A 26,315-nucleotide genomic window follows, 5' to 3' on the forward strand; every position below is an offset into this window, starting at 1 on the left:
GGAAACCGACAAATATATAGATAAAAAAAGTCGTAAATAATGTTAATAAATAGTTTAACTCTTTAAGACCAAAAATTTGTATATTCATAAGCAAACTGGGCTATTGAACTTAATTCAATATACTAATTAGTACAGGGATTCAGAATATGATAATAACAGGTTGAAATTAATACATATAATAATAGGTAAATAAATATAATATTACTTATTCTCATGTTTTTCACAATCCAAAGTTTAGACGAAAGCCAACAACCTTAGAAATGTATACCATATCAAGTGCTTATTAACAGAAAAAATCCCATAATTCAAACCCAAGCCATGTGGAACTGAAAGATAAGACCTGTTATGTCCATGCCACTGTGTTATTCACACTACACTGTTCCCAAAAAATAGTAAACACTCACTCTTTCCCCAAAATAACACAATTATCTTCAAAGAATTTAACTACGATGACAACAATGGAAATTAATTAAATAACTACATTGGTATACATTGAATGGAATTTATTTTGATGGCAAAGATCAAGCATATCTTTTGTCACCTATAGTGATAGATATACAATTTGCTCCTTAGAGAGTTGTTTACAAAATATTGATTCCTTATTGTATAAGTTTACCAACAAAGTTAATATCGTTAGACACCGTTTCTGCATATATATATATATATATATATATATATATATATATATAAACTTGATAAATAAAAAAATAATTAAAAAAAAAACATTTTTCATCATTCAAATTGTATAGAGCTATTCGGTGCTTATTTGCTTCTATTTGGAGTTTTGTTAATGAGCATTTTCTCGCGACAATCCAACTAACTTGAGATTTGACCAAATAACTTGCAACAATCTAATTAAATTCAAAAAAAAATTGGTAATAAAAGCCAAAGTTCTGACAGTACAACAATTAAATATCACAGCCATTGACTAAGTTTTCATACTCAAACACCAACTATTTTTTTGGGAAGATCGTTACTCTTCCATAGCATCCCCTTCAATCACTTCAACCTTCTCCTTCAACGGGGTAATTTTTGTTAAGAGGACCTCTGCAATGAAGAATTTATATTTATATTTAGTACAAAACCAGGAACATTTTCTAATCTGATTGAAGAAAGAAAAAAGGAAGCAGAATAAGGATGTGCAAACACACAGAAAAAGCCAGGTAATTCAGTGTTTTACTATCTTCTCAAACCATCAGAAGGAATCCTAACTGATTCCATTCTCAGCTACTTTCCTAACACATATACACGTACTGGTTGTCACACTGTAAATGCTCATAAAATCCTTAACCATCGCATTTTTCCCCTGCCCTCCATATATGGCCTGACATATGTGTTACCATTTCATCCTAACATATGTCCAGCTATTAGGTACCTTAGATTCTTTAATTCGAAAAACATGTACATCAAATTCGAAACTCCGTCAAGTACCCAATTATTTAAAGAAATAGCAACAAAAGAGGCTATTCACACAATGTTAACTCATCAGTTCAAGAAGATAGTTCAAATAGGACTTACAAGGCGGCAAAATGCAAATTACTAGAATTTGAAAGGAAATTGTAAAACTTCAGCTATTATCTAACTTCGAATACTTCACAACACAAAATTCCCAAAATATAATGTTCACATGGTGACACACAATGTCATACTAGACTACAAACAGTTGACAGTTTACACAATGCTATGCAAAACCATAAGAGTTGTTGCAGTTCAAGTACAATAAATTGACAGAGTTTGCAACAAACCTGTCTTTTTGGGGAACTCAAAGCCTTTTGGATTGACATAGGTGCGTGGATTTGGTAGAAGGTGGTTCCTGAGATAGTCCTTGTTTCCCTGTGAAGCATTAGTGAAGAAATTGCATAGAAATTTAAGTTAGATGGCTCTCCTCAAAGAACAAACTGCAGAATTGAGCATGAAGGCACTGACCTTAGTTATCACACAAACATCAACGTTACTTCCACTTCCCAAGTCATTAAAAATACCAGCACATATTGCCTCAACAACTATCTGTATGCCTTCATCCCTCTACACCACATCAAAATGTTCATATCAAATTAAAATTTCTACTAAATTTCAGCATTTTGACATTATAAGTTAAAAACGTCACCAGTATCAATTATCAATTGTAACAAATACAATGAGCAGTTTCACATTTAGAATTGAAATTGACATATTTGCTTCATACCACTCCATTGAAATGATTATAAATTGAACAACTTCTTGACAGAACGCAATCAAACCAGTGTTATCAATGGCAGAAGGCCAAAACTCCCACATACAAACATTTTATTGTGGTCTACGGAACTGTTATAGCAGACCTCGCTTTGCAAATTGCATATGGCAGCTGGAAAAAAAAATCCATCACACCATTCCACCATGGCACCACCACTTAACGAAAATCTACCAAATGAACTCCTCTAACAAAAGGTGTCTTTCCTAAAAACTACTATAGTAAATTCTGTTCCTTAATATGCTTACTTACACTCAAATTCTCCTTGTACTTGGATTCAAATACAGACATTGCAGCAAGTGAACCTGATCCCATTGTTGCAAATGGAAGGGTGTCAGTAGACCCATGAGGATAAATCTGTAAAACAAGTCATCAAAGATAATGAGAAATTGAACTATAGGCATTCAAAACAAGGAAACTTGAGTATAACAGAAAAGTTTTAAGCAATGAACTAACTGTATGCAAATGAGGTCCAGTGATATCAACCCCACCAAGCACTAGAGCAGCGGAGACATGACCTTGATAACTGCACAATGGTTTAAAAGAGTCAGATCCAGTCGCTGATAGAGAGAAAATTTACCTCATGAGCAAGTTCTGAAACTCAACTTGAATAGGTGTTTTTTAAGAAGAGTCAGAGCTGTAACAACTCGTGATTCTCGACCAGTGTGATAACGATGTAGTTGCAGCTGTGAGCTAACCATGTCTACAGTAAATAACAAACTTCACATTTTCAACTGTTCTACTATACTAATAACATCAAGCAAAAACTAAAGATGATCCATATGCAACTACCCATAAGGCATAACGCAAAAATGCGTAAGAAAGATGCATTTAACACAAATACCTGTTACGGCCTCTGTATCAGCAGCTGTGCCTGCTCCACAGCAATATATGTTGGGTGCCATATAATGAATTTTCTCACAGTTTTTATCAGCAACTATAGGTCCCTCAGTTGCTCTAGTATCAGCTCCAAGAATGACTCCATCCTGAGGCAAATTTATTACATGAGAAAATTCAACTTTGGATATAATATACAAATTAAACATTAAAATACAAGAGGGAAAGGAATAACATTCCTACTTAATACAACATTTCCGAAACATAAAAATAAGATATCCAGAGCCAGTCTAGGCTTACCATATTCTCTCCCTATAAAACAATGCACAATTTCAGAACCAACTATTGCCATAACAAAAAAAATAACAATTAAGCATTCAATACCTCACAACCTAAGCAAATCTACCCAACCATCAACACTCAATTCAACTAAACTCTTAACATTTACTTAAGATAAACTTCTTCAGCTGCAGAAGGAAAGACAACCAGAACAAATTATTTAATTCATACAACATTCCCAAGCCGAACAATGATTTCACATCTTGGATCCATGATTCTATGGGAAACCACTCGCAATCTCAGTTACAAACTCACGATAAATAAAGAAGCAAACAAAGAGTGAACACAAACCCTTGTAGAGAACAAGTAAACCTCAACAAAAATATAAACCACCGCGACGAAGAAATACGTCATAACAGTAGTAAGACACCAGATAGAAGAGTGGCGGATTCCAAACCTGAAAAACTAAACCGACAATAGTGGTCCCAGTTTTCAAGAAGGTTGGGGCCTTGAGACCCTTGCTTTCAAGCATTGCATTTCTTCGGCATAGATCAAAACTGAAACCACCCTTGGGAGGAAGATCCAACGACGGAGACATGTTCGAAATTCGAATCGACCCTGCAAAACCAATTCACTAGAACATGAAGTAACTGTTCCCAAATCAACAAAAAAGAAGATAAAAACGCGATGTTCTGAAAACCTAGGGCTTTGAAAACTAAGAAGAGAGAACGAGAAAAGAGAAAGCAAAAAAAAAAAAAAATTAAGATGAAACAATACTCACAGTAAGGAACTGCGCAGGTTTTTCAGACGAACGGGGATTATCAGAAGAACCTCTTCTTCCGCCGTATGGAAATTTATGCAAAGTGCAGTGTCTACCAAGGCAGTTCTTAGTTTGGGTCCATCATGCTCCCTTTTCACCTGCACCGTCTGATTTAATCTGAAATGATCAATGGCTCAGATGAATCTAAATATCTTGTACAATAGGTTACTCGATCTTGATTTTTTTGTTATGGTTAATTCTACTCTTACTCCCTTATATTATTTTTCTGCATAGATTACTAATATATATATATATATATATATATATATATATATATTGTAAGAAAAATATAAAACGTACACATTCTCTAATTAATTTAAGAATATAAGTAAAGGAAAAAAAATAGTGTAAGAGCCTATATATACAATTTAAATGTTTAATATATACAATTTATTTAAATGTTTAGTTTGATAAGATTAGTGTTTAAATGAATTATTATTTACGATTTAACCATATTTTACACATTCTTTGTTTTCAACTATTAAAATAACGCAGAAATACCTAAATGAAGCGTTTTTCTGAAAAATAAATACGGAAAGATTTTACTATATTATTAAAGTAATTTTATTGTATATTTTATTTTTGTTCAGTGGAAGTTTTTTTTCCTCAAACATTGTATCTTTTATCATTTTTCATTTGTTTTTTCTTTTCTTTTAAGGTGGGAATATACTTTTTATTGCTTTTCAACCAATAAATAATATTTGAAAAGATTATGGTTTATTTTTTCCCTTTATATAAAAACTATAATATCAAATAAAAGGCGCAAAAAAAAACAATTTTAAAGATCATACTAAAACACATTATTTAACTTTTACATCTAGAACCAATTCTCAACCAAGCGTATTATATTTAATATCACAAATAAATTACTAAACTAAAATTCTAATCACGATGATTCACGCCCAAAATGTCACAGTTGAATTATAAAGCTTAAATAAATTTAAATCATCCAAAATTGAAACTAGGATTTATCCATTTTTAATCTAATTTAATTTCGCTTCAATAATACATTTTTTTTAAAATAATATTAATCACAATCAAAATAAACAAATAATCTAAACTCATTAATAAATAATGATTATTTTCAATCAATCAAATATAACTCTTTCAAATAACTAATGTCACTATTGTATAAAATTATAATTTTGTAAAGCCTTTACTTTTTATAGGTTTTCCATTTACTAATCCCAACAAAAGAACTACTTATGTTTAGACTTTGGAAGCATTTTGTTGACCATTAATGGATCACCACTCTCCAAAACTTTTAATCTTCTGAGCTCCTTCAATGTGGTATGTTTTCAGAAATTTCCATACATTGATTCCTTCGAAACCATATTTCTATGCAGAGAGGTAAAATTTGACGATGTTAACAAAGTTCTTCATCTTCTATCTTACATAACAAAGTGAAAGAATACATTACATCAGCAGAAACAACAGTAGTTTTGATTTGTGAATGATAATTTTTTTCTGGAAACATAAAGGATCTTATAACATTGGATAACAATTGTTTAGCCTGTTATGGCCTGAAACACGAGTTATCAATGAACTTTACCTCAAAATTATAAGCTTGTGATTGTCTGTGCTTTTTGATTTAAGAACTTCTGTTCTTGCTTAGGAGAACATGTTAGATATAAAAACCATTCAGAAACCTACACATGTAAGTTTTTGAAAGAGTAATTCCTTTCAGACCATAGAAATAAAGATTACCACTTATACACATTAATCTCCTCAAGGCTAAGCAACAAGAAAAAAGGACAATGAAAACAACAGCAGTGAAATTCACATATACTGATAAAACAAGCATACATACATAAGCATAACTGCTGAGCATACATAACATCCTTAAATCAAGGAAACTCTCATTGTTATTTTCCTTCCTATTATTGTTAGTAGGAGAACATGAATTCTCTCTTACCAAACAAGAGCCACACCAATCAATCATAATCACTTCACCTAAAGTCCTAAACTCAAAATTCCAAAGCATGCTTGAGAAACACACTGCATTACACTTCAAGGTCTAAACACAATAATCATAGAAATCAGAAATATGTGAAGTATGGTCCATGGTTAAGCTAGGAATCTTATCCAACTTAACAGGGTTGTTCTTTCCTCCTACAAGCTTAGCAGGGTTACCAACAACAGTAGTCCTTGGAGGCACATCCTTGATGACAACTGAACCAGCACCAATTTTTGCTCCTTCACCAACCCTAATATTCCCCAAAATACATGTTCCAGCACCTATCAGCACCCCATCACCAATTTTTGGGTGTCTGTCTCCAGAAACCTTACCAGTCCCTCCCAATGTCACACTATGCAGAATTGACACATTGTTCCCTATCACAGCCGTTTCTCCCACCACAATCCCAGTTGCATGATCCAGCAAAATCCCACTTCCAATCTTCGCCCCCGGATGAATATCCACCGCAAAAACCTCAGAAACCCGGTTCTGAATCATGACAGCGAGAACCTTCCTTCTCTGAAGCCACAGTTTGTGAGCCACCCTGTGAGCTTGACATGCCAGAAAGCCTTTGAAATTCAAGAAGCAGTGCACGTGGCTCAGGCATGCCGGGTCTCTCTCCTTAACTGCAACCAGATCACTCTTCACAGCACCCATCATGGCTTCATCAGTCTCCAAAACCGTCACGAAAAGATCAGAAAGGGTGCTGCTAGGAAGCGATGCACTGCTGAGTTTCACGGCAAGGTGATTCGCCAACGCGGTTTCCAATGATTTGTGAGAGAGAATGGAAGTGTTGTAGTAACTTGACAAGATGGGTTCCACAGTGACATCGAATCTTGCTTCGTCTTTCATCTTCATCCAAACATCTCGCTCAATAACTTCATCATCTTCGATTTGTTCTACAGAGGAACCACTGTGCAGGGTGCTGACACTGTGTCTGCAAAAGGGTGTGAAAGTGAAACTGGGTTTGAAGCTTTTGGGGTAACCCCACCAATGGGTTTGGAAGACTTGTTTTGGTGATGGAGTGAAAAGGGTGGAGTGGAAGTGGCTAACGAAAAAGAGGGAAACTTGTTTTGGTGTTGAACGCAAAAGGGAGTGCTTTCTCAACATGATTTTGAGGCAAAATTGAAGAGTTTGAAGGAAACTGTTATGTGACTGTGATCTCTGAATTGAAGAAAATCACAAGGTTTAAGGCTCAGAAGAGCAGATTCCACTTCCCAATTTCACTGAATGAAAAACTTTGAAGACAGAGACACATTCATACATCACTTCATTCATAATATATATTATATATTATATATAATATAACAAAACAAGAAGTACTTGAATCATTGGTGGATTGGTCAAAGATAGATTTTTTTGGTGTTCTTGAGTGTGAAAACCCTTTTCCCTACAAAGATGCATCACACATTCAAAAAAAGTTTACATTTTTAAATTTAATAAACCTTTTAATATATAAATCAGGAAATTGCAAGCATATCCGCATACTTTTTTATACCTTATAAAATTTGGGCAAAAAATATCAATAAATTCCTTTCTTAGTAAATTGAATTTAGAAATGTTATAATAATCAACCAATCAATTAAATGATTCATTTATCGACCCTATCTAAAAAAATACAATGTGAAAAGTCATTTGCACTTCTCTTATGACTCCTTGAAACTCCACACATTATTTCGCATAGAAACTTATAGTAAAAGTGCTATAAACTCAAAAAATAAAACTAGCTACATGTGAGTGTAATTTGGTTTAATATTAAATATAGGAAAATATTTAACTCTTAATTGTGTGAGGCAATATCCATTTTATATCATATATGAGTCTTTATCCTTTTTTTTAAGTTGTTTCTGAATCACATGCCACAACTAAACTGTTTGTGAAAAAAAGGAGAATCTTTCGCGTATGGTGGATATCTAAGGTCTTGAAAAATATTTTTAAAAAGTTGCATATTTTAAAGCTATTCTGCATTATGGGCATTGTATAGTGAATGGATTATAAAATTGAAATTTCTTTCGAACCAAACATGGAAGAGAAGACATAATTGTCTTGTTCCTTGGCGGCTGGTTTACACATATAAAAGTTTGATTGTACTTTTATTTCTCGTACTTTAGTTTATTCAAAGATTCTAACTCCAGTGTCTAGTTTTGTATTTGGTTTACTATTAGTTTTTAAAATTAAGTTCTTCAAACTATATTATAATTCATTACTGAATATATAGCATAAATATGACATGGATAAAGAAAAAAATAGTTAATATATCTTGATTAAAAATGTATTGGTCATTTTGTTGTTTTTTAAATATTATTTTTATTTGTGTAAATACTTCCCAAGTTGTTAGTAATTTGCATAATTTTGTTTTATCCATTATTTTCTATTTTCACTTTATGGGCCAAACTTACAATGTCCGATATGACCGATCCATGTCCAAATAAATATGGCCCAACGGATACTCTACAAAATAAATAAGATAACTACTTTCTGCACCCCCATAAAATTTCTTCCTGCATCCTATTGGAAAATATTTAAGGGTTAAATATGTTTTTGTTCCTCAAATTTCAGTGAATTTTGAATTAGTCTCTCTTCAAAATTTTATACCAATTTAGTCATTCATTTTTAGAAATGCGTGAATTTAGTCATTTTTATCAAATTTTGTTATTTTTATTTGACATTTTAAATGCATTTGATGATAATACTTGAGTTAACATTGAAGCGAAAATGTGCCAAATGATGTAAACAACTCAAATAATATTATGAGATGCGTTTGAAACGTTAAATAACTTAACAAAATTTGGTTAAAATGACTAAATTCACGCATTTTTTTAAAGATAAATGATTAAATTGGTCAAAAATTTTAAAGAGAAACTAATTTCAAATTTCAGTGAAAATTGAGGGACCAAATCATATTTAACCCAATATTTAAATATCCTTCACGATTGTATCACACCATAAGGTGGTATCATGAATGAAAGTAAAGTTTTTTTTAATTGATTTCTTATACTGAATTATAGTGGGATGAGTGTTAATACATCTACACACAAAAAGAGGAATTGAAATGAGTAACAGCAAGTAACTCACTTTCATTTTTTTTTCTGAAGGCACATTTATGGTTTTCACCCTAACCATGAGCCATTATTTGATCTGAGTTAAGCATAAAGTAACTTTTGATATTTTCTGAGGGTTGGTTTTTCTCTAACTTTCACTGTAGCCACAGACACATTGAACATTGCGTGCACTGTAATGCAATCCAATTCTATATACAATAAATTGAAGTATGAAACCAAATTGCGTAATGAGGAACAAACAGGTTAATTTGGTGGTTGGTCCCCATAACCTAACAGTGTCCACCGTAACCATTTATATGTATGCATGCATGTTGACCAAATCAACTTCATACAAATTAACACAAAGAAATTATTTCAATAAAAATATTCCATCACTGTTCGTACAAGTTGCTCATGAGTTGTTTATAAACTTAAACCAGACCAACAAAATCACTCCTTTCAGTTTTTCAGTTCATGCATGATTCTCTTCATCAATTTCTTCATTCTCATTCTTCGTTTCATTTCCTTCATCACATTACTAAGTTAAAGTGTGTTGTTTATAAGTAGTTGGAGGAGGAATGAGTAAGATAAGGTTAATGTTTTTCTTGGTGTTGTTGTTGAAGTGTGATGGTGATACTGATAGTGATCATGCTGGAAAAGTGATTACGTGGGATGATTTCATGGTGGATGAAGAGGGTACAACATCCAACGTTGGTGGTCGAGTTATCGTGGTCGATCAAAGTGGTAACGGAGATTCAACAACGGTTCAAGCAGCAGTAGATATGGTTCCACAAAACAACACACAAAGGGTCAAGATATACATTTATCCTGGAGTTTATAGGTTTGTAATAACATAACAGTTAAACCTTTTGTACTCATTTCATCAAACAGTTAAGATTTTCCATAAATTTTCTCATGCCTCTTAAGCCTCCTCATCCAAAGTTTTCTCTGCTAGTTCACCTTGATGAACACTTTTTATCAAACACTTGTTTTCATGGCTTTGTTGACTTTTTTGTTTGCTTTCTTCAATCACTTGTAGATAGTTGTGTTAGATTAGATGGATCATTTGCATATTTTTTCTTTTAAATGTAAAACAAAGCTCGTGTCTTTGTTGCTAAAAAGAGTTAATGGAGTTACCCAAGATCTTCATTTAGTCATTGTTATGGTAATGAAATGTGCAGTAATGAATGTTTTGGTGGCACGCAATTAACTTATGCAGAGAAAGAGTGCATGTGCCGAAAAGCAAGCCGTTCATTTCATTAATAGGTAAACCTAACATAACTATGAATGCAAAAATAGCGGCTATAGGTAATGGCATTGGCATAGTTATTATCACAAACAGTACAAAGGCATCAGACAAAGACTCCAACGGCCAAGAAATGGGCACAATTAGTACAGCAACTGTATGGATACAATCTGATTTTTTCTGCGCCACAGCTCTCACAATTCAGGTAATTAATTAAGATCTAAACACAATTATTCATTTGTAATTAGCTATTTTCAGAAGAAGGTTTCTAAACAATGTCTGATTTAAGTTTGATGAGCTATTTATTGCTTTTGTTGTATCTGTTTTTGCAGAATTTGGTAGATAAAGATGCAGATAAACGTCAAGCAGTAGCATTGCGTGTAGATGGTGATAAAGCTGTATTCTATGGAGTTAGGCTTGTGGGGGAACAAGACACCCTCCTTGATAACACAGGGATTCATTATTTCTATCGAAGTTATATTCAAGGATCCGTTGATTTTATATTTGGCAACGCTAAATCGTTGTTTCATGTAAGTAACTCTTCATTTTGATAGCTTCAAATGTTTACTTTGTTCTCCACAAACAGTTTATGCAGAATAATTTTTTTCTGACACTTTGGTGTTGTTGGTGGGTGGAAGCAGGAGTGTGTTGTATACTCTGTAGCTGAGTTTTGGGGGGCAATTGCAGCTCATCACAGAAACTCAGAAGATGAAGACACAGGCTTTTCATTTGTTAATTGCACAATCAAAGGAACTGGTAGTGTTTTTCTTGGGAGAGCATGGGGGAACTATGCAAGAACAGTGTATTCAAACTGTGACATGGATGATGTTATTAATCCCTTGGGGTGGAGCGATTGGGATGATCCATCAAGACAAGGGTATGATTCCAACTCATTTAGATTATACAAGAGAAAGCTGTTAGAAATCTTCAAGAGTTTAGAGATCACTCCCAATTTCATACTGTGAAAAATTACAGACAAATTGCAGACACTTCAAAACTTGGTTCCACTGATACTGTTTTTTGAAACATAGAAATGCTCAAAACAGATGATGATATGAAAAAGAAAAATAACATTTGAAAATCAATGTTTGAAATTGTTTTGTTTTTTGTGGTTTTGACAGAACTGCAATGTTTGCGGAGTATGAATGTTCAGGAAAAGGATCAAACAGAAGTGAGAGGGTGGAATGGTCAAAAGCTCTAAGCAGAGAAGAAGCTGTGCCTTTTCTGAGCAGAGACTACATATATGGAGATGAATGGCTTAGACTATAGAAGCTTCTTCGGTTTTTTTTTTTTTTTTTTTTTTTTTTTTTTTTTTTTAAATTTGCAAAAATAGGTCATTTTTTAAAAGATTACGGATATGGACGAGTCGTGAGTTCTTTAGGTAACTTCGTTGCAAAAAATGTTTTAGAATCACACAATTTTAGTACACATCATTTTTAAATAACTTCAGTTTAGTTTTAGTAGAATTTATGTCACAAAAAATTAAAATATTATGAATTAAAGTTGTGTTATCTTAACTTTATTTCAGCTTTAAAAATATTTTAAATTAAAATTGTGTTATCTTAACGTGATTTTTCAGTCAAATATCCGTATTCTCTATTTTTTTAAAATTATCTATTTTATAAATTGAAAAAAAATACAATACTTTAGTAAAAAAATAAAATACTTTAAAAAAAAGTAGCTTTATTAAAGGAAAAAATAAAAATAAAAATGTGAATACTAAAATGATATCTTTCTTTTATATATAGGCATAATAGGTATAGATAAAGCTCTGTATTTATAATTACAAAAGGGAAGTTTAATTCAACTGTGAGTTTCATGAAAAAAAAAAGTATTTGAAAGGTATTCAGTCATACAATATTCAGCAAAATTCATACAAATGTAATTTTGAAAATCCATTTGTTTCACGACATCATTTTGTAACTTTAGGAATAATTATCTTTTGAAATATATATTATATTGATATTGCTGTAAATACGTTCATGGATGTCAAATAATTTAGAAAACTTAAAATTAATTTATTCAATATTGAAAATAAACAAAATACATTGATAAGAATGCAGTAGAAATAAGTATTTACTACAAACAATAATTTTTTTTCCATTAAAATATCACTTGTCATTTTTCTGTACCACAATATATATAGACATTTTTTCAAATTATTTTTGTGTCATTTCCTAATTGAATAATCTTTATTAAATTAAAAAAATATTATTTATAAAAATACATATAACCGTCCAATTTATATCTAAAAATAAAATTTCATAATTCTTTGAGTAAAGAATAATTAAGAACACAATTCTTCAAGTATTCTCCTTACAAAATTATTTATTTGTTTTTTATTTTCTTATCTTAATTTTAGTATAATATCCACATGTATGTTTATTCTCATCTTCCTGGAAATTAAAAAAAGACATTGAATATATTTTCATGCATAGTTGCAGGAACAGTTACAAAATAATTTATACAACGTTCATCACTCTAATTCTTTTCTGTAACTGCCAATGATGCAAGCATGGGAGAGAAAGAGAGATATTAATAGTTTTTATTGAGAGTTTAAAGAATCATGGAACTCATGGCACCGTTAACTCCATCATCGTGACTCATCACGCACCTTATTAATTGTTTTTCACTTTAAATCCCAGAAACTGTGATGAACCTACAACTTTAAATCATTTCCAGTTTTTATAATACTCTCTCATCATTTATTATCCTTATTCTCATCTTTAACTCTTCTTTTCTTCCTCAGTTCAATGTGCAATATTCCAACTTAATAATTGATCAAATGTTAATTCAGAATTAATCTAACATAATGAACTCAGTATGTTAATTAAATACTATATTAAGCCAAGCACCTTCATGAATCTCAGAAGTTACATACAATAATTTCACTGCTATTTTACTCATTAATTTCATACCATCTCACCTCATATATATATTATGCAAAACAATTGCATTCACAGAACACTTGAACATTCACACTGCTATCTGAACCATAACTTAAAAAACCCAGCTCAAACCAGATGAAGATCAAACGTTAAACATTGTTACAGAACAAAAAAGAAAAGCAACATGCAGAGCATTTCAAACATGTCTAAGGAAATATTTTTTTTTTTTTGTAACAAATGGTGACAGTTACTATATATATATATATATATATATATATAAAGGAGGGAAAAAGAAGATTTGAAAGTCTTGAATCAAGCAAAAAGAAAGAAAGATCACGACAGAAGGTGGTATGGTGTGGAAGTTACACTCGAAATTCGCACCCCATGAATCTTCAACAGTTCTTATGGTTGCTTTGTTCATCATTTCACACCATATATCACGTTCTGCTCTTTTATATGATAAACTTTAAAAAAAGGATAAACTTTAAAAATAAGTACACTTTCAGTTACCCAACACTCTTTCTTCTGCGTTAGGGAAAGTCTCATCTGTTCAACGTTTATGCTGAGAATAAAAAAAAAAAACAAGAAAACAAGTGTCTCAGTCACATAGACAAGGTTGTCTAAATTCCTTATATTAAACTCAAAAAGGAACCTATGTTTCTTTTCTTAGTCTCTCTTTATGTTTCATAAAAACGACGTGCATGGCTCACTAGGATTGGAACAGACGAATGCATATATCATCATAACGCTCGCACATTTATTGTTATCAGCTACTCCATGCCTCAACTCTAAAAAAAACCGTTACTCCACTTATTCATCTGTAACACAAGCTTTTTGTTCTCATCTGGAGTTTCGTTTTCTCACTTTCGTCTTATAATAACACCTCAACGTTTTTGACACACGCAAATCCTCTATCTCCCTTCGTGTGCTTAGTTTCTTATTCTACACAATAATGATAATGATGGAGTTGGTGTCTTCCGGAGTTGTGTTCTTGTTTGTGTCGGTTTTCTTGATGTGGGTTCATGTGGGTTTATCAGAAGGTGAAAATGGCCATGGTGGTATCAGGAACTACATTAGTTGGGAAGATTTGGAGGTGGATGAGCAAAGGTTAACCTTGAAGCGCCATGACGATGTTCGAGTTATTATTGTTAACAAATATGGTTGGGGACACTCCGAAACTGTTCAAGGTGCCGTGGATATGGTTCCTGTTAATAACAAACATAGGGTGAAAATTTACATTTATCCAGGAATTTACAGGTATTGCAGTTTTGTCATATTCAAAGTTAGATTTCATCACCAATGTATCATTATCATTCAGTTATAATCAAAAGCCTTGTTTGTTTCTATTCAATGCCTCGATTCTTGAAAGCACAATCTTTTGTTTTTGGGTAATGAAGCTGGGATTTGGTTGGTGTTTTCATGCAACATTTGCAGAGAGAAAGTGCGTGTGCCTGGGAACAAGCCTTATGTGTCATTCATAGGGAAAAGAAACCAAACAGCAACTCCTGTTATTACTTGGAACAGCAAATCATCTGATAAAGGCACAAATGGCCAAACATTAGGCACCTTTGATACAGCAACAGTTGGAGTGGACTCAGATTATTTCTGTGCAACTGGGGTCACTTTTGAGGTAACAACACAATTTTTGTATAAATTTTGTTACTGCACTGGATCATGTCAAATGGCAATGTTTGTGTGCAGAACTCAGTGATTGCAACGGCTGGTGTGAAAGGAATGCAAGGAGTGGCACTGAGGGTGAACAGTGCAAGAGCCATGTTCTATCAAGTGAGGATTAAGGGAGCACAGGACAGTCTCTTGGACAACACAGGAAATCATTACTTCTTAAACTGTCACATTCTAGGAAAAGTTGATTTTATCTTTGGCAGTGCAAAATCACTGTATGAGGTAATAATATAAGATGAACCTTTTTTTCTTTTCTATGTTACTAGAATAAAAACTAGTGACCAAGTTTCTTTATGGTGCAGAATTGCCTTCTTCAGTCAATAGCAGAAAACTTTGGAGCAATAGCAGCACATCATAGGAATTCACCAACTGAAGACACAGGTTTTTCTTTTGTGGGGTGCAGTATCAGAGGAAGTGGCAGAGTGTACCTTGGCAGAGCATGGGGGAACTACTCTAGAATTATATACTCCAAATGTAATATGGATGACATTATTGTTCCTGAAGGGTGGTCAGATTGGAATCACTCAGATAGAAAGAAGTAAGATATTACTATGATTGAAGATGATTACATAGAAAATGTGATTTAGTTACTAGCTTTGTTGTTTGTTGAGATATGAGAGTATTTTTGCATTGAAGAATTGATGTAGAGAATATATGTATGGAATTTCAGGACTGCAGTGTTTGGTGAGTATGTATGCGATGGAAAAGGAGCAGATAGAAGCAAAAGGGCAGCTTGGTCAAAATCGTTTAGCTATCATGAAGCAGTGCCTTTCCTTCAGAAGAGTTTCATACATGGAGACCAGTGGCTCAGACTATAGCATTATATAATTGATTATTAAGTTTTGTACTTGTTAATTATCTTACATATCCCACATATTGAATGCTTTTTATGTGTATGTGTGATATGTGATTAGAGTACGTAGTATATGCTTAATCTGTATCATAGTAATAGAGAAAATATTGATGTGCTCCTACTCCTGTTAATACTTGAAGCAGCACTTGCCATGAAATGAAAGCACTATCTTTGGCATGTTATTTGGTTACCGTGCTATGCTTCTTCTATTGAATGCACTAAAAACAGAAGGACAATAGATGAAAATAAAAGGTTTGTGACGAAGGAAAAATAAAAAGGGTGTATACATGATTGGTCGGTGGACCATTTACTTCAATAAATAAAATAAGCATTGTTATTATCTTGGAACGCGAAATGGAATGAAATGAACAGTGGAATAGATCAGACTGAGTTAGGAAACATATATGTTACCTTAATTATTCGAAAAAAAGTAGTTCTTTTGTAAGAGTGTTAAAGGTATAATTTTTGTTTCATATATCTCTATCTATACAGACAAAGTGACTCTGCAATGTATAAACTTTTATCTAATCTTTTTTTTTAATCTAGGTTTTCACTGAAAAGTTACAATTCATTTCGAAATAGATTGAAAGAACTTCACTCCGAAACTCTGTCAAGCAGTGACGTTGATCTTTAGTGAAAAGATTTTGATTAATGTCAGACTTATACCACTCAATTTAAGTATACGTATAGATTTACTCAAATTTCAAATAATATGATCATTTTAAAAGAATTATTATCAACATCGTTTATCTCTAAATATTAAAATTAATATTTCACGTAGCCGAAGAGTTAAAAAATTAAAATCTTCAATTAGCTAATAAAAAAACAGTAATCCCAATAAGACTAAAAGCATACTTAAATTTTTAATAAATAGATTGCTATCATCAATATCATTATAGCACCATTTAATTTCAGATATTAAAAAAAGACATTTTAGAAAAATAAAAGAACTAAATTTAAAAAATTAGTTGAAAGATTAATACAAGTAATTCTCCGACTTTTTTTTTTTAAAACTCCAGTAGTCGTATCTCAATAATCACTATACGTTCTTCCTCTAAAATGCAAAATCAAAATAAAAACTTCCAATATTTTCTTGGACACTTTACACTCAGACAACATAAAACCTTTTTTGTAATATACATCGATATTCAATATGAAATTGAAGGAATAATTAATACTCGGATATGCAAGCAACTAACATTAGATGTTCAATCAAATAAAAATATGATATACCCTGAACAAGTGACAAAAATTTCCAACTAAATGAACTATAACTCGATCGGGTAAAATCTTCTATTACGTCAGTTGTAAAAACTGTGCAATTGCATGGCCAATTCTGAGCAAATATAATCAAGAATAATAACCTACTCCGGCATCAAAAACTCATCAGGTGAAAAGGAACTCCATCCTCTTCAATTAATGTGTGCTTTCCAGCAACAAAATTACAACAGGCAAAAAAATAATGGTTCAAAGACATGGGTTGCAAGACTCCCATAAAACAAAACCTACATTTTCTCTATAGTACGTAATAACTTGTCAACTCGCAGTGACCTCAATCAATCGAATGAAATTGACAATCTCATTTGCTAGCCTCAACAAAGAAAATTGTTATCGACTTGCAATGAAACTGGCAATCTTATTTCCAGAAACGACCACGATGCTTCTGTTCTTGCATTCTCCTGCATCATTTGGAAACACCCAGAGTAAAAATGTTAGCCAAAGAGAACATGATAAATTACTAATGTATCAATTAAAAGCACAAAAAGAACCTTCAGCCACCAACACGAACTCAATCTCTATGATTGAACAGCAATTTCATCACAATCTTATGGGAATATACATAAACTACCCAACAATATAGTTTGGAAATATTTTGAAGCTCGTAACATGTAGTACAGACAATCTCAATGCACCCAAATCCTTAAATAAAATGGTCGAAACTTGGGCTGGGTGGAGGGGTGAACAGCAATTATAAATTATAATATCTATGAAAGCCACCCCATCTGTTTCCCACTCCCAAAATCCCATTGTGGAATATAACCCGCGCTCATAGATGGATCAGAAAACAGGAAAAATACAACACTATAAGTTCAGCATCCATGCTCAAGACCGTCCCTTATGCCACACTAACATATAGGAAAGATAGAAATATCCTCAAACTTGATGCAGAAAAAAAATCCTGCGAACTTGAAATGCAATTAGACCAGAAAAGTAAAGGTGCATTAGGTTTAATTCCTGTTCATTTAGAGTATATATTTTCAATGACGATTACGTAAATGCCACTTTGTTTTCATTTTGTTTCTTGCTTTCAAAGTTATGCAAAGGAAAATGGAATAACAACAAAAAGCTTAGTTTCGTCATTTACTTAAAAAAATTTGAAAACAACACTACACTCACAACTATTGGTAAAAACGCAATTGAACACAAACCAAATGCCATCAACATGTTTGACTTGTCTCTTGTTATTAATTTTATTTGTTCATTATAATTATAAAAATTATATACACTGCTTTCATTGGTTTTTTATTTTAAAATTAAGAAAATGCTAAAAAGAGTATAATATTCAAGGTTTGCTAAAAGATTAAATGTTACCTCTGATGCTCTTTGGAACGCCTGATAAATTCACTGGGAATATCACATCCTTCGTAAGAGGCTAGCACTGGCCTTATATCAGATGGACTACTACGGGCAACAACTGCAAATAAATATAGGAGAAGGTAAAGCAACTTTTATAAGTATAAATGTAACCACAATAATTTCAAGCATGAATTTGTTTATAACTACATCTCAAGGGAACAGGGAACAGAGTTACATTGAAGGAGTGATATAAAATAAAAAATTATAATTCAAAGATGATCTCATTCTTCAACATATCTTAAAGGAAAGCTTACACTCAAGAAATGGTATAAAATCCAAAAGGGCCGTGTCATCTATATCTTGCTGCTGCCATGCCTTAATGGGGACACAGTTCTCAGGCTGCAGGCAACTTTCCAGAGCATGGCCGCTTAAATAAAGGACTTTTGCTGGATTTCTGTTTAGTTTAGAAAGATCCTGCCAAGCAAAGGATGGAAAAAGGGAAAAACATCTCATTAAAAGAATATCCATGAAACCACATGTGATATATCATAATAAAACTGTAGGTTTTCTGTTTACATTCTTCAGATGTAAGTAAAATTACCTATTACTATTATTATATTATACATACAAACAGGTAATATCGCCAAGACACTAGTTCTTATTATTTTCCATGATTGGCTATACTCCTTCCACAGGAATTTATATGTATAATTTGAGAGACAATACTATAAGAACATAAAAACATACTCTGAAGTGTTTCCCATCCTGATACTTAGTAGCTGGCCTTGATAGCCTATATCTGATGCAATGCTTGGTATCCAGCCTTTCTATAACAGGGTCAACAAACTGCACAAATCAACAAATGTAAGGAAATCTTATGCAGGGGAAAGTATAGAGAATATAGAGAAGAATCAGATTACCATATTCTGTTCGTCTGTGTACACTACTATTTCATAGAACTGAGCTAAATGTTCCAAGAAGGCATCAACTCCAGGTCTTTTGAAAGTCTGCCAACCTGTATCTCGCTTTTCATACCATATGAAAGTAAAATTCAATATTATAGTCATAGTAAGGACCGCAGAAATGCAATAAGAGATCCAATGCATTTTTTTTTACACAAAGTACATAAATAATTGAGGAATGTAAGCAAAGCATCACACTCTTTACTGTTGGTTGAAATTCACGAGTATCAAATTCATTGGCTCCGACAACAGTTTAGTGCATCTCACATGAATTTCAACCAATACAAAAGAGAGTTGAAAAGAGAATGCTGCTGTGGTGCTGCCTGATGGCACTTCTCATAAAGGGAATTGTCCTAAAAAAAGCATAACACTACCTAGCAATTATATTTTTTACCAGCAAAGAAAAAGTGGGCACAGTAGACATCTTACCGTCCAAATGTAGTGAATCAATGTTTCATTGAGATCAAGAACAAGAGTAAACACATGTTGCTCTTGAGGAAGCAAATCAGGAAGGAGCTTGTCTGTGTATGGTTCAGTATAACTCTAAAAAGAAGCAACAGTACCACATTAAACAAGGTAAGAAATAGATTATCTTAAAATGGCAATTTGTCAACCAAAATCACCATACTAAAAATCAAGCACATACCTGAACTAGTTCTTCAATTAGCCTTCTTGAATCCAAATAAAACTCTAATGCTTTAGTAGGCACTGGAGTATCACATAAAAAAGAATTACCATGTCACTAATAACAAAGGCATACAAATTTATAACGAATTGGGAATTGAATACCACAACTTGATAACATACCACATTCTCATCCACTTTTTAAACAAAAAAATCTTCAGTATATGTATATGACCGATAAGTTAGCATAAGTCATTTACTTAAATGAACAGAGCAACCCTAATACAGGATAAGTGATGTACAGACTAAAGCTCAGAGAACGCACCGGCCATTGCAGTTGAATATAGCAAACCTTGAAATTTCTGCACAAAACATGGACTAGAACATGTCACCTTAGGATATACTAAACTGAAGAAACTGATACCTTTTATATCAAAATCAGCCAGAATCCATAAATATGTAAAAGTGAGGTCCAGTGTGGAGCATTTAAAAGATGGAGAATAACAGGAATTAATCCAATATCAATAAAGGATTTACACAAACAATGAAAAACTACTGTATCAAATGACGAGCAGTGTTGGCAACAAACTCTTTTGAATACACTATATTTAGCTGAAATTTATTGAAAATCAAAATTTTCTGTGGGTTTTACTTCTTACTTAATGAGTCCATAACGAGTCCATCTTGATTTTGTAATTTTCTATAAATTTTAACCAATAATAATTTGTGTTATAGAGTGTGTCACTGACAATCCCAATCAAACTATTATCTAGACGTTAAAGTGGTGGACCAGTCACCCACAGAAAGAAAAATTAATTAAATGGTGGCAAAGTAAATTCTACGCACAAATGTGGAAGTTAGTAACATATGCAGCCCTACGTATAATATAGCAATAAACAACAACCCAAAAGGCCGTCTCATCAACAAAATTCAGGTTAGGTATTAAACCCGCAATACGATTCTAACAAATCCAGATAATAAAATCAAAACATAGACTCAGCAAACAAGATTGAATATGAAGACAGCTTGAAAAGGAAAGGAGTCAGAACTTACATCGAGCGCAGTGCCTCCATCAGCAGCAGTGTGTTTGGCAGACTCACGGAAGGACTTCGTTTTCTGTTCTATTTCCTCCAAGCTGTAAGCTGCAAATCGCGATCCAACAGAAAAACAGAATAATCAATTAAAATCAATTCCAGATTAATATGATTGAACAACAACCCTAACCTATAAAAGTGGCTATTCCGAAATAAGTAACACGCTTACACAAAGAGAGACACGTAAAAGATACTTAGATTCTACGAATGATCAACCATAAATGACTACAACGAAATGGAAAGAAAAAGAAAACGAACCGTAAGAAGCGTAACCGGCTAAGCCGGTGGCTCCGGTAATCGCGCCGACAATGGCGTATTTGAGGAAATTCCAGCGCCTGGGAGAAGGAGGAGGAGGAAGAGGAGCGGAAGCTGCATTGGGAGAAGGAGGAGGAGGAGGAGGAAGAGGAGCGGAAGCTGTATTGGTGCAGAGGAATCGCTTCGATGCGAATGAAATCGCGCGAGATCGAAGGATCCCCAACGACATGGTTGGATTCTTGTGAGCAGTGACAGAGTGTAAGAGAAAGAGGTTCAAGTAGGGTTTTGCTCTGGCGCTCTCGAGAAAGAATCACCCATCACCTTCTGCAAGACCCTGTTTGGCTACGTGCTATTCCTTTCCTTCGTATAAGCGCTTTTTTTATTTATATTTATGTACCAAACAAATGGTCAATTCTTTTTCTTTCTATTAAATATTAATTAGTTGCTGCTTATTGGCAATATAAACCGCCTTACAAAAAAAATTAATTATAAATACGTTATTAAATACAGATTATCTCTTTCATTATTTAACGAAATTTAACTTACGATTTAATTAATTAAAACCGTTTATTAAAAATATAAAAGAAATGAATATTTATTTGAAAACTAAAATATATGATTTTTTATATTCAAAATATACAGGAGTTAATGTATATTTCGAAGCTGAAGACTGAATGTTGTTTAATTTTATATGGAGAGAAATTTGTCCTTAAACTAATGAATCAGTGATTAATTACTATAAGTTGTTTTTGGACTAATTTTTTCGAGTGTTTGTGGTTGTTAGTATTATACTTTAGAAAATGTTTATTTTTTTCATGCTTGGTCCAGGACATTTCTATTCGCACACCGTTTGCTATTAGTATCTCCTTGTTGTTGTTTTTTTTTTTTTTTCATTTTGATAAACATATTTCTCACCCATGTGTTTTATCTCGTTCAAACTGTATAGATGTTTGTTCATAAAATTTTGGCACTAATCTTTTGTCATTTCAATCTTTATAATTGAATATATGTTAACTATTATTTCAAATACAAATCTAATTCATGGGCTTGCTCAACTTGATTACATTCTCTTTGGGAAAATGTAGATCCATGTCAAAGCTTTCTAGAAATGCTAAAATATAAAAAACTAGAGTCCAAGTTACAACTTGAGCTTCCATGCATGTCTATCTTTCTCTTCTTTCTAAGCCCAGGTTGTCTTTTGTTTCTTTTTCATTTTTCCTACATTGGAAAACTCAAACAAGAGAACCACAGTAGAATTGCAGAATTACTGGGAATAATCCAAAAGCAGAGCTTTCACTTGCACAGCCAGCAGAATAACACAGGAAAGTTCAGATGTATTATTAGGTGGTACGCGGTTCCATGATCATTTTTTGTCACTTATGTGCCATGTTCAAATTCAAACACCACCAACACATAAGCATTGAGCTCATAATTTTGAACTTATACCATGGGACTAAAGTGGAGGTGACTCTCCGACACGCCTTATAAATGGCGTGTTCGACACCTATCGGATACCGACATTCGTACGATACTTGTAGGACACACTATATCCAATCTGAATGATATTTTTTTATCTTTAACATAATTTTGATGATTAAAATAAGGAACAAATTTTATTCTATCACTACTTTTCACATATTGAATATTAGATAGATAGATTAGATTCATTTTTGTGTTAGTTAACAATGTGTTAATTGACAATTTCAAACTTAACATATATATATATATATATATATATACACACGCTGTGTCCTGTATTCTATGTTTTTTTCAATTTAGTCGTATCTCCTTATCCGTACCCGTGTCCTATCCGGGCAACATATTGTGGCTCTATCACAACTGTGAAATGTGCCACTTGACATGGAAACTTCAAATTGGTGAACATGAAGAAAACATTGCCAATATCTTTTACAAATAGTGCTTAGACAACTGGCTACTCACCCTGCATGTAGTTATCTTCATTTATGGCACTGTCCATAAACACCAGCTGAGCCTAATATGCCATATGCCTCACAATTATTTGCCCTCCGAGGGCATTTCAGGAAACAAAAAAACAGTATTATCATCACACCACTCTATATAAAGAGGTCACTCCCATACACCAACCACACCATCTCATACAAAACTCTGTCACCAACCCTTTCTTTAGCACACTATGGATCAACTTAAAAACCAGAATATAGCAACCTTCACTCAGAGCCTAAAAGCTCATTACTATCTACTTATGATTACTCAATTATTCGTTTCGGTATCTGTGTTTTCCTTCCTCTTCTCACCTTCTTCCTTGCTTGTTTTCCTCCATTACTTCAAATTCTATTTCTCTACATTCCCTTCCCAACTCTTCACCCACAACATAGACAAGAACAGCATGTTTCTCCTCTGCAATGGTCTCCTTGTTTTTGTTGGTATCACGAAGTCTCTCTCCCGGTCTAGTTCTGATGATAAGCCTTCTTCGTTTGTTAAAGATGATGGTTCACAATCCCAGTTCTCAGTTGCTGAGGCCAGTGATTTAATGTTGGAGATAACAGAAACTGAGGTGCAAACTAATGAGCCTGATGAGCATGAGAACACTGCAGCAGAGAAAGTAAAAGAAAGAGAAAACTTTGCTGAAGAAGAAGTACTAGAAAACATGGAGAAGATAATTGTGGTGGATGAAGGACAAGAAAAAGGAAGTAGTATACAATTGGATGAGCTAGATGAAGAAACTGAACAATTGGATGTAGGTGAAGGAGAGCAAGATAAAGGGTCAGAAATTGATTACATTCTGATTGAAGAGGGCGTAGAAGAGGAAGAAGAAAATGTAGAAGAAGAAAGCAGCATGCTGAGCACAGAGGAGTTGAATAAAAAGTTTGAAGATTTCATTAGAAAGATGAAGGAAGATCTAAGAATTGAAGCTCAACGGCAATTAGTCATGGTTTAACTTAGTAACAAAAAACAGTGATCTTCTTCTTTTCATTCTTAGGGAGGCCTAGTTATCATTTGTGAGATCTTTATCCTTTTCACCTCTAGCTGTATGTAATATATGTATCTCCTGAAATTTTGCACAATTATTTCTCTTCTTATGGTTGATGTCACCAAAGAGCAAGCTCTGAATATGAATTTCATGTTTAAAAGAAGCCATAGGATTTAACAAAATGATGTGATACACCAGAATAGAAATAAATTTGGACAATGTTGTATTCTGGAATATAAGATATGGTCTTAATTGGGTGAAAAGGAAACAATCTTTTATTATGCGACAACTCACATCAAATGATTGATAGCAGAAGTATTTGACGTACTGAAGAGAATTAATGCAGAGTAGATGTGATAGTTCCTATTGTTTTATTAAAGAAAAGATTAGTGATATGAATGCAAACACACAAGTGATTTAAGAACAGAGATTCTTCATATTAAGAAGAATGTCAGTACTATGTTTATAACAACATGTTTAATTAGTTGTCTGTTATCAGTATTTATATCATTGTCTGGCCAACAAGTGGTAAGAAAACCTGTTCAACTGTGGTTGTTCTCTATTGTTCAACACAGTTCCAAATAATTGAAAATTGTACATCACAAATCTGATTCATACAGTTCAGCAAAAAAGGGTAGTTACTCACCGATTGCTGAGAAAAATAATATATAGATATTATTCCCATCAACTTAAAGTACAAACATGGTACGATCTTATTCTTATTCTTTTTATTTATGTATATTTTGTTTGTTAGAGGCTTTTATTTTCTTACTCGAATACCAACAATTTGTGTTAGCAGAAGGTAGAAAGTGACTCTGCAGAAGCTATGCAAAGTTTAAAGTATGTTACTCTGCTAAAAACCAGGTTTTGCAATTACTTGCATGCATGTGTTAGTACTTTAGAACAGTTACTATCTATAACGGATGTCCTTTTGTTATTATTCTTTTCACTTCCATCAAACACGGAAAATTTACTTTTTATGCATTAGAAAGATTGATCTACGTACGTTTATAGGTCTCTCAACGTGGCCTGTAGCAAATGCAAGTCAATGATTGCATGCGCCCAACCTAGAACAGCCTAGTGAAAGTGAACTTTCATAAATATAAAATCCCAATGGCCCATGAAATATCAATAATTGACTCACAGTTCTCTCAGATTCAAAGAATTGTTAAAGAATATATATAGAGTAGTTCACTTCTCCAACAAAATTATCTTACACAAAATTGAAATCGAATTTCTCATTCCAACAAAATGATCTTACACAATATCTGCTACTTCTTTTTTCCATCAAATGGTGAACGGTTGGAAGTCTCACATTAATTAGATATAAGTTCAATTCGCAATATATAAACAAGTGCAGACTTCATCTTATAAGTCGATTTTAAAAGTTTGAGTTAAGTTTAAAGTTCACTTCTTAACATAATATCAGAGTCGTCAATTATAATATATTTTAGCGAAATTTGTCCATTATGACGTGGTACAACTCTAGTATTCTCTGTTGTCTATACGTTTTGATTCCTGTGGGAGGAGCCAAGAACCAGGAGAAAAATGGTCCTAAAGGGCAAGAGATTATTCTTCTAGGCTCAACGAAGTTTATATAACACCTATTCATGAACAAAGGCAAGAGGGCATGGCATAATGTACGGAAATCTTATCTTAGGTTAACATTAATATATTTAGAATTCAAAATATCATAGAGAGAGATTTTTGTTTTTATTTCTGAAAGCGACTGTGTCAATTATTTACATGCATGGTGTACATATGGCCAAGAAATCATAAATGCTATTACATGATTATGCAGAAAACTATGTGCGTTTCATTTTCAGTTTCTCTTAACCGGATTATCATTAAACGAGGTTATGTTCCATGTGGATCCTTCCACCAAAGTGAAGTCAACCTCGAAAGTGAAAGTTTTTGTTTGATATTTCCCTTCTGTCATAGTATGAAGGTGGGACTAACTCTCATCAGACAATAAAAACTACATGACATAGCAAAGTCCTCTTGATATCTTCCTTC

At 33.0% G+C, this 26,315-nt stretch overlaps 5 protein-coding genes and 1 pseudogene across 7 annotated transcripts; 3 read left to right on the forward strand and 3 right to left on the reverse strand.

Moving 5' to 3' along the window:
• Positions 1 to 711: 711 nt before the first annotated feature.
• LOC114193276 (proteasome subunit beta type-7-B) lies at positions 712 to 4,268 on the reverse strand. Its single transcript, XM_028083004.2, has 9 exons — positions 4,128 to 4,268; positions 3,804 to 3,964; positions 3,075 to 3,216; positions 2,837 to 2,933; positions 2,687 to 2,756; positions 2,483 to 2,587; positions 1,927 to 2,025; positions 1,746 to 1,833; positions 712 to 1,047 (listed from the first exon to the last, which is right to left on the reverse strand). Exons 2-9 carry the CDS (start codon positions 3,942 to 3,944, stop codon positions 974 to 976), a joined length of 816 nt encoding a protein of 271 aa, XP_027938805.1. The 5' UTR covers positions 3,945 to 3,964; positions 4,128 to 4,268; the 3' UTR covers positions 712 to 973.
• A 1,656-nt stretch (positions 4,269 to 5,924) lies between these two features.
• LOC114193175 (serine acetyltransferase 1, chloroplastic pseudogene) lies at positions 5,925 to 7,494 on the reverse strand (annotated as a pseudogene). The gene has a single exon (XR_014984036.1). The product of XR_014984036.1 is annotated as a serine acetyltransferase 1, chloroplastic pseudogene (transcript).
• A 2,113-nt stretch (positions 7,495 to 9,607) lies between these two features.
• LOC114195469 (pectinesterase QRT1-like) lies at positions 9,608 to 11,710 on the forward strand. 2 transcript variants are annotated; one of them, XM_028085951.2, is made up of 5 exons: positions 9,608 to 10,005; positions 10,384 to 10,615; positions 10,743 to 10,940; positions 11,049 to 11,287; positions 11,532 to 11,710. In XM_028085951.2, exons 1-5 carry the CDS (start codon positions 9,743 to 9,745, stop codon positions 11,677 to 11,679), a joined length of 1,080 nt encoding a protein of 359 aa, XP_027941752.2. In that variant the 5' UTR covers positions 9,608 to 9,742; the 3' UTR covers positions 11,680 to 11,710. The 2 variants fall into 2 exon arrangements, with proteins under 2 accessions (XP_027941752.2, XP_027941753.2); XM_028085952.2 differs by having other exon boundaries at positions 9,609 to 10,005; positions 11,052 to 11,287.
• A 2,313-nt stretch (positions 11,711 to 14,023) lies between these two features.
• Positions 14,024 to 16,004, forward strand: LOC114193039 (pectinesterase QRT1-like). Its single transcript, XM_028082732.2, has 5 exons — positions 14,024 to 14,555; positions 14,733 to 14,928; positions 15,000 to 15,203; positions 15,284 to 15,519; positions 15,652 to 16,004. The coding sequence occupies exons 1-5, from the start codon at positions 14,251 to 14,253 to the stop codon at positions 15,797 to 15,799; spliced, it is 1,089 nt and encodes a 362-aa protein (XP_027938533.2). The 5' UTR covers positions 14,024 to 14,250; the 3' UTR covers positions 15,800 to 16,004.
• A 1,221-nt stretch (positions 16,005 to 17,225) lies between these two features.
• TIM50 (Haloacid dehalogenase-like hydrolase (HAD) superfamily protein) lies at positions 17,226 to 21,709 on the reverse strand. The gene is made up of 10 exons (XM_028082862.2): positions 21,350 to 21,709; positions 21,051 to 21,139; positions 20,323 to 20,359; positions 20,020 to 20,081; positions 19,803 to 19,916; positions 19,332 to 19,436; positions 19,159 to 19,257; positions 18,726 to 18,885; positions 18,427 to 18,529; positions 17,226 to 17,513 (listed from the first exon to the last, which is right to left on the reverse strand). Exons 1-10 carry the CDS (start codon positions 21,573 to 21,575, stop codon positions 17,471 to 17,473), a joined length of 1,038 nt encoding a protein of 345 aa, XP_027938663.1. The 5' UTR covers positions 21,576 to 21,709; the 3' UTR covers positions 17,226 to 17,470.
• Positions 21,710 to 23,439: 1,730 nt separating this feature from the next.
• Positions 23,440 to 24,406, forward strand: LOC146884491 (uncharacterized). Its single transcript, XM_085665503.1, has one exon. It carries the CDS (start codon positions 23,502 to 23,504, stop codon positions 24,264 to 24,266), a length of 765 nt encoding a protein of 254 aa, XP_085521629.1. The 5' UTR covers positions 23,440 to 23,501; the 3' UTR covers positions 24,267 to 24,406.
• Positions 24,407 to 26,315: the final 1,909 nt, after the last annotated feature.

The sequence above is a fragment of the Vigna unguiculata genome, chromosome 8, assembly GCF_037176805.1.
Source record: "Vigna unguiculata cultivar grain cowpea cultivar isolate G323 ecotype 2 chromosome 8, ASM3717680v1, whole genome shotgun sequence".
In the NCBI taxonomy this organism is placed as follows: Eukaryota; Viridiplantae; Streptophyta; class Magnoliopsida; order Fabales; family Fabaceae; genus Vigna; species Vigna unguiculata.